At 43.5% G+C, this 8,932-nt stretch overlaps 1 protein-coding gene across 1 annotated transcript in view; it reads right to left on the reverse strand.

Moving 5' to 3' along the window:
* The window catches only part of GHRHR (growth hormone releasing hormone receptor), a 34,415-nt gene extending 26,285 nt beyond the window's left edge, over positions 1–8,130 (reverse strand). Inside the window, exons 1-3 of the mRNA XM_026652165.1 lie at positions 8,074–8,130; positions 1,081–1,183; positions 122–229 (exon numbers count right to left, since the gene is read on the reverse strand). Of these exons, the coding sequence (XP_026507950.1) occupies positions 122–229; positions 1,081–1,183; positions 8,074–8,130 (268 nt within the window). The remainder of the gene's footprint in view (positions 1–121; positions 230–1,080; positions 1,184–8,073) is intronic.
* Positions 8,131–8,932: the final 802 nt, after the last annotated feature.

The following is an 8,932-nucleotide window of genomic DNA, read 5'->3' on the forward strand; positions in this document are numbered from 1 at the left end:
GAAAGCTTGTAATAAAGAGTCAGCTTGCAACCACATTGGTCGTGTGCTTTATCCTCCCGACGTGATCCCCACAAACGGTCACGTGCACAGTTAAAATAAATAGGTAAAGCGGGTCCCTCACCTGGCTCCTTGAGGAAGTGAAAGAGAACCTGCGGGCAGGGCAAGGTGAGAGTCTCACCAGCTTCTGTATTCGGCCAGCACAGTAGCCTGTCCCATGTTTTCCTGCAACCTGCCAGGGAAGGGAAAACACATTTGAAAGCATTTTTATATTTGCAGATGAAAAGTCAAATTTTAGACATGATGCAATATGTGAGAGTGTGTCTGCATGAGGAGGGGGTGAAGAAGGAGGAGCATTACTGCAGCAAGCTCACATGATGGTCTCTGTCCAACTTGCTGGTCCCATTCATTTATTTTTTTTCTAGCTCACTTCTTGCAGGCAGCCCAGGAAGTGTAGGAGGAAACGGAATGAGGAGAGGGAGGTGGCGCAGTGCACTCAGGCTGGGAAACAATTCCATGCCTACACGGCAGCGTGGCAAAGGGCACAGAATCAGGAGTGGGAGAAGGAAATGAAAGGACCAGTGGGTGGCGGAATGTGAACATAAGAACAGACATACTGGGTCAGACCAAAGGTCCGTCTAGCCCAGTATCCTGTCTACCGACAGTGGTCAATGCCAGGTGCCCCAGAGGGAGTGAACCTAACAGGTAATGATCAAGTGATCTCTCTCCTGCCATCCATCTCCACCCTCTGACAAACAGAGGCTAGGGACACCATTCCTTACCCATCCTGGCTAATAGCCATTAATGGACTTAACCGCCATGAATTTATCCAGTTCTCTTTTAAACTGAACAGTGAGGATAGACCAGGGGAAAGGGAAGTGGGCCACTGAATGAAAGACCAAATCATTTGAACTTGATGCTCTGGGTGATGGGGAGCCAGTGGAAGGAATCCAAGGATCTGAGTTCACGTCTAGAACTGAGTGGGAAGGAGTCACTCATTTCTCTGAACCGGTTCTCACAACCCGGTCAATTTTTCACGTCACTGTCCAACCCGCACCCCTTTTGAGCTGCCATATGCGGTACCTGCCGTTTCATTTCCATGATCTTCAGCGCCCCTCAGACATTCATTCTCATTTCTCTTCAGCTCAGCTAAAAAGTCACATTCTGGATGGATGTGCCCAACCACCTGCAACGAGAAAGGTGCCGTGAAGATGCTTAGCCCTGGCTTGGGGCTTAGAGCACCACTCCATCATGTAACACCAACTATACAGGCCCAGATCCTCAGCTGGCATAAAGAAGTCGAGTTCTGTTGAAGTCAGTGGTGCGATGCTGATTTACACCAAAGAGCAAATCCCCCATGGGTGTAAACTGGCATAGCTCCATAAACTTCATAGCTGAGACTCTGTCCCCAGGTAAAGATTGACTCGGAAGGTTTTTCGTCGCTGAAGCATCAACCATAAGATTTGCCCTCTGCAAGATTTGCATCTAACAAGCATCTCCTGCCACTGACTCCTAAGGGAGCTGCTCTGTTTCCTTCTCATGCTGTTTGCCCTTCTCCTACTCGAATGATGTTATGAGCAGGATATAATCCTCCGTGCTTTGAGGCTCTCACAACCATACGTTCTGATGGGCAGGTCCTACCCTTTGCTGCTTGTGCGCTCTGGTGCAGGGGAGAGATGTGCACAGAGACTTTGAACAGAGAGGACCTCTTCCCCACTTCTCCCCCTTGCTACAACAAAGCAGGATTCCAACCTAGACCTGCAAAGAGCTCCGGTGAGTCGGGTAGGACCAGAGCACAATGGCTACAAGCAGGCATAAGCTACTGGATTTTCCAAGGCTCCCAGCCAGCTGGCAAGTACATTGTGCTAGAGACAAGTGGGATTATTCAACAATTGTATTTATTTATTTGGAGGGGGGGGGAGAAATGCCAAACTGTCAAAACCAAAACTTTTTGTAGGGAAGAGTCAGTTTCAACTAAGCTTTGGCCAGGCACAGGTGCTAGAACTAGGGGTGCGGGGGGAGCTGCAGCACCTCCTGGCTTGAAATGGTTTCCATTATATAGAGGATTTACAGTTTGGTTCAGTGGCTCTCAGCATCCCCACTATAGAAATTGTTCCCGCAGCCCTGTGGCCAGCAGAGGTTTCTGACGTCCGGGACAGAATTTGTAGCCAAAGAGAGCTCCTCTGTAGAATAGCCATTAGCCTAGGGCACTGACCTGGGGGACAAGGAGTAAAGTCCCTGCTCCAAATAAAGTAGAGCAGAGATGTGAACTTACCTCTCATCTACCGGACAAGTGCTGTAACCACTGAGCTGTTCTAGGCTATAACACCTCTTTTTCTCCCTCTCTGGTTTTTCTCAAAAATATAAATGTCAAAAGGTCTCGGTTTCATCCCACGGCTGAACAGAAACTATTCTGAAATCTCCATTTTTTTCACAGGAAGGGAAAACCATTTCCCACCCAGCTTTATTGTGTGCTGCGAGTGATAGCCAGCAGTGCACACGACTCCTCTTTGAAGGGGCAGCAGTGTATGCCTTGATCACCTGGCACCATCTTTCTCTGCACCTGCCGGATGACTCTTGCATATCCACACATGGCCCTGGCTGCTCCACACTGCCTCCACCCTGTCCTTACTCATCAGGGAAGAAGTGTTACCTATCAAAGCATTCGTTTTTAAAAAAAGAATCAAAACAGGATGAAATCTATCCACTGAGCAGGTGGCTGACTAAATTCGACTCGGCTCATTTTCACACAGGAAGGGTAAATATTCAGCGAGTTTGGGAAATAAATATCTTGCTTTCAGGTCATTCAGAGGGCAGAATGTAATGGTTTTAATAAGCCAGTGTTCTCCATTCATATTAACATCCTTATTCCAAGCTGATATACCGACCTTTTGAACCGATTGCTTATTAGTTTACCATCTGAGGCTCTGTTCCTGCTCCTAACGAAGACACTGAATATTTTGCCATTGCTTTTAATGGAAGCAGGATTAGGTCCCATGTGTAAGGGGAAAAAAGAGATTAGATCCAGGATTCCATGCCATGGAATTCCATACACAGCCATGGCTGTTTTGACTTCGGGACTTGGAAACTTACCAGTGAAACTGGGGTGTATGTGAATATACAAATGTAGTGGAGATGTTGTGATACTGTTTTCTGTGTCCTGCACCTTTAAATGTGTCCTGCACCTTCCCTGTTGTCTGCTAGAGAGCAGGTCCCTTGGGTCAATTCAAGGTGTCTGGGAAACAGTCAGTCCCACACTACACACAGTCTCTTTTTAATTTCTCATGCAGGCTTATATTTGTCCTTCCTTTGTTGTGTTCCTTAATCAGTAATGAAAGTCAGCTATGCTGAAAGGCCAGGATTTGGTCCTGGTGTATTGAAACCCCAGAAGAAAATAGGTTCCCAGCATGAGAACCAGGAATATCTTTCAGTGAACTGATAGTTTATAGAACTCTATTGGTTTAGTGAACTGTGTCCAGAAAGTTCTCAGCAGGGTGGAAATTTACCCGCTTGCACAGTGAAAAGAACTTCTCCTGGAAAAAATAACCGGTGCCTGCATGTGAAAATGGCCTTGGAAGTCCACTAAAATATTCAAGGTGAGAACAAATAAATGTTTGATTTTTTCATAGACTCAGGAAAATACAGTTTTTGGGGGGGGGTTGTTTAGTCTCCAAAGTTGTGAGAACTTTTACCACATGCCCCTGAGTTAAACGTGTACGCTTCATTTACTGCGGATAATTTAAAAGTTCTGGCTTCTTCTTGATCATGAGCACTTGCAACTTCCTCTGACTTTAATAAGAGTTGTAGGTTCTCAGCCCTAACATTTGTGAATTACTAGAATCTAGTGACTAAAGAACCAGATTCTCCACTGCCTTGTACAGTCATTTGCACCAGTCCAAAGTGTGGGTGTAAGATTCGGCTGTTCCCTCAGTTTCAACAACCCAAGACAGAGAACGCTGAGCGAGAGACACATACAATACACACAAGCTGAATTTGGGTTATGGAAGGGACTGAATATTCCGCTTTTGTTGCCTTCTGCCGAGGCAGTGGATGATTGGATGAATAGATGAGACATTATACCAACTTGGCACAGGACTGGGCGATAGAGCCATGCTCATAGCCACCTTCTATTACTACAATGCTCCAATCAAAATCCACAGTCACAACACTCCTAAACTTTGAGAGCATTTGGACCCTGATCTGAACTTTAAGTCTTGGGCCCGTATCTAGCAAGGATCTCTCATCTCACCTTGCATCCTATTTTGTGATCATGCAGTCTGATCCTGCAATGATTGCTCATGTGGCACAGAACAAATAGTCCCACTAAACTCTGTGGAATTACTCATGGGGTGAGATTGCCTGCATGACTAAGGACTTACTATTTCGGGAAGCGGGGAGCGCTTGACACCTCACAGGAGGATCTCAGCACCTCGCAGGGTCAAACCCACAGTCTTTTCTCACACCGCTGCATTAGCACAGTGTATATAATATGAGCTAAGAAGGTGCATTAGCACAATGCAGCAGATCCTTAGTCCCCATTATGTCTTGCACACAGTTTGTGTCCACTCAGGGCTAGAAATCTTGAAGTTGCCCCAGCTGCTCAGGTTTTAGAGTTGGGTCAGAAAATATGGCATCCTAACCAGTTCTGATTACAGCTTCCTGGCCTAATGATTTTAAAGTGACTTAGTGATTCTGGGGACTCCATTTCTGAGGGCCCAACTTGAGCCATCATAATGGGGCCTGATTTTCAGAACCCGCTGCACAGCTGTTACCTGTAAAATGACCCATTAAAGAATTTCAAATTGGCCATCCAAAATCAATAGGTACTTATGAAAATGTTGGCCAAGGACTTTAGCATATTAAAATGGTTATTAAATATATCTACGCAATGCCTTCACTGTGACATTGGTGCGCTAATGGTGTTTCACTCTTGTCAAATACAACAAAGGCCACTGGTTAATCACCGTCAAAGAATAAAGACAGTTTGGAATCCACAGAGAATAAAAATATCCTGGTCATGCCAGATCATTTTCCAATTAAAAAGTAAAAGAACTATTTCTCCTTGTTACAAATGAATATTGATTTAACTAGAACCTGTCCCAGACTGAGCCTTCTCTCCCATGTTGGAAAGCACATACTGATTGTATGATTGTACAAAGTCAAGACTTCAGCTTCTGAGCAGGGAATCTCATGAAGTTTAGGCAGAGCTGCTTTGGGGTGCTGGGGATGAGAGCCAATATTGCTGGTACATTTGAGGAATGCACGCAGGAGCAGGGAGCTCTTAGCATCAAAGGACCAAATTCCGATGCCATTTTCACATAGTGGGCAGGACATTACTCCATGGTTGGGTCCACTGAAATCAATGGTTCTGCTCATGAGGAATAGCACTATTGAACCTGAAGAAGGGTATCAGAATCTATCCCAGAGGAAAAAGAAGGATTTATTGATTAGTCGGAAAGAGAGCAAATATGGCAGGAGTGGGGATAGAAAATAAACACAGCCGTGGCAGGTACATAGTGATCAGGTCTAAAATTGCTTCTCTTTTTATATTGGTGTATTTAAGGAAACTGGAAGCCCCACTTACAATGGAGAGGAGAAAAGATTTTCCCATAGTCTTTTCTATAAGATCAATCATATTTTCCCTCCAGGGTACAAAACAGTAAGAATGAAACAAAACAATCAGACATGGAAAATAGTTGTATAGAGATTGTGATTAATATTTCTGATTATTTTCCGGCAAGAAGAAGTAAATAAACCATTAATCTTGTTGATGTTGTAAAATTAAACTGTCTGAAATAAAAAAGTAAATTGAGATATATTCTAAACTTAGAGCTTGTTTCCTGAGCTGTTGAGTAACCAAGTCAACTGGAAGTGTGGGCTCCACAGCCCCTCTGAAAATCAGGCTGCTTTTGCAACCTCTGGTCATGTGAAATCAATGCTCAGGTGAGTAATGAACGCAGGATCTGGCCCAGGAGAGCAACCAAACACTTTACACTCTGGGATTAGAATGTGTCTTATTCGGATTATTTTATGCAGTTTTATTGTATCTTGCGCTCCATTTATTTGAATTTTGTTTTTCTTGTGATCTCTCATTGTTTTCTTTCATGGATTTCAGCATTGCACAGTCTCTGCATTCTTTCTTACACCGTACTACAACAAATAGCATACAAGCAATGAATACAAAGCATAAAAACATCTTAAGTTTACAAAATGTAGAGACATTTTAAATATTGTAAGTATTTAAAACCACGCTGAAAAGTTACCCCAAACCATACAGGTATACTGATGGCTGAGAATGGATGGTTGTTTTTCCAGCTAAGTTAAAACAGTGTTTTCTTAGCTAATGTCAGTTATAATAATAAGGATACCCTAATGTTCCGTAAGAGCCTGATTCTGCCATCCTTACACACATTGAGTAGCATCTTATTCTGTGAGTTGGCCCTTTGTGACTCTTTGGGCTGGTCTACAGTAGGGGGGATCGATCTAAGATACGTGAATAGCGTAGCTGAAGTCGAAGTATCTTAGATCGATTTACCTTGGGTCCTCACGGCGCGGGATCAACGGCCACGGCTCCCCCGTCGACTCTGCTACCGCCGCTCGCTCTGGTGGAGTTCCGGAGTCGACGGGGAGCACGTTCAGGGATCGATATATCGCGTCTTAACGAGACGCGATATATCGATCCCTGATAAATCGATCACTACCCGCCGATACAGCGGGTAGTCTGGACGTACCCTTTGTGAAGTACGGTGCTACTCAACGTGAGTAACCGTGGCAGAATCTAGCTCAGAAGAAAGCACTGTAACACCCAGGTCTTTCGGATGTCCTTTAACACTGAGTATGGTTAACCACTAAGGACTAGATTCAGATTCCCTGTTCATGAGGAATGGTTCTTCACTCCACATAGAGTGCCACTGCAGAGTAGAGTTTGTTACATGGTACAAGCAGAGAGAACAACAGGTGCAGACAGATAAAGTATATGGTCCCAATTATTCCACATCACGGTGTTGTTTCTCTTTCCACACACAAAAAGAAGATCCTGTGCAGTCCACACAAAACAATACTGTAAATACTGTGTTTCTCAAAGCGTGGGTTGCAACCCCCATCCCAGGGTCATGAAAGGCATTGAAAATTTTACTACAGTCTAAAGCAACAAAAATCTCACTCCTCATTCCTTGCACAAATTTGCCACTCAAGATCAACTTTTCTCTTTCAACCTCTCATAACACACACACACTATATAGGTTGATTGTTATAACTGATACATTTTTAATTCTTACTTGTATCGGAAACGTGAGAAAGTCGCAATTTTTTTGGACTTGAAATAAGGGGTCACCAACCTTAAAAGACTGAGAAACACTGCTCGAAAGAAACGAAAGGATTCAACCATAAAATGAATTCATCTACAACATAATTTAAGTAAACAGTCGCACAGAGCTTCTCAGGTACAATCAGGCAACCTCGCTCATAAGCAATTGGCTGAAGCAAAACGTCAGCATGATAGGTAGTTTCTTTTTACATAGATGAACGTATGGAGCCAAATCGAACGCTGACATATGCAGATGCAGCCACAGTTGATTCAATTAATTTGTTATTGTCTACACAGTTCACATTCTAAGTTATCTTAAATGTTACCAAAGAAGCAAGTGAAATGTCAACTTCTACTAATGTTGTATATGCCAAAGGCTAAGCAACAATATCTAAATTCAGAGCCTTTACAGTATCTTCTTGATTCCCTTCCCCTTTGCATTTGTCATCCTCTCTTTTAGCACTTCTGTATAAAGTAACATGCGCTGTTAACGATGCTGTTTCTCTTTCATGGAAGTGCAGTAATAATGAACGTGCAGTAACGAAGCAGTGAAATGCAAGGGCACACAGCTCCTACAGCTTATGCGTGTGTTCCTTCTGCTACAGTTTGCACCTTTCATAGCATCCTCCACAGTTTAATATGAAGCGAAGTCCAAAAAAGAAAAAGATGCTCATGCAATGAAACGAGCCGTATCTGACCATCTGTTCCAATGTTAAACTGACTGCTTAGGGAAAACAATGATGGAAAACCTGTTTAACACAGTTACTTACAAAAGCTGCAAGACTCAGGGAGTAAAAGGCACAACGGTACAAAGCACGGGGGTTCATGTTCCGAAGCAAGTGGTGTCATACTCCACTTCCTCAGCCTCCATGAGCACCTTTTACCTTTCTTTCCTCTTCCTCCTCTCCTATCAGTTGCTGATCTGAAGCATTTATCTTTTTGCCCAGGAGTGACGTAACAGTAAAACGAGGAGGAAACTAAATATTAACAACTCTCTCGGCTGTGATTGACGAGGCTGTGAATGACATGCTTTCCACCTTTTTTGACCTTGCAGTATGTTCTGAGATTGCAAAGGATAGACTGTGTGAGCACTCCCTTCTGGAGAGAGACCCCTCTTTCTGCCTCTGTAATACAATAGGATTTTAGAAGGCATTAATAGATCTATTACTATTGACGATGTTGCATTTAACGCAACAAAATATGTATGAGACAAACCCTTTAAACGTGGTGATGGTTAATATTAATTCATTCTAACAAATGTGCATCTTATTCCTGTTTCAAACAGTGTGTGTGTGTGTGTGTGTGTGTGTGTGTGTGTGTGTGTGTGTGTAGATAAACACATAATATTACATTTTTTAAATGTGTGGCCAAATTCTGCACATATACACAACTCCTGGTGTTTGAATGCACATTGTGCATGCATCTGAAGGCCAACTTCAGTCCCCGGGGTGTGTGTATACATGAAAACTTGCATGTGAGTGTATTTATATATTACATCCCAACAATCTATATGAAAAGAACATTAAGGTTGCAAAGTCAAGCACTCACAAGATAGGAAATGCCTGAATTAACTTGGCCTGTGCTGTTGTCCCCACAGCTTCTGCCTGTCCCCTTCTCCCTTTCCAACCC

This window comes from Terrapene carolina, unplaced genomic scaffold, assembly GCF_002925995.2.
Source record: "Terrapene carolina triunguis isolate 2854851 unplaced genomic scaffold, T_m_triunguis-2.0 Scaffold111, whole genome shotgun sequence".
NCBI lineage: Eukaryota > Metazoa > Chordata > Testudines > Emydidae > Terrapene > Terrapene triunguis.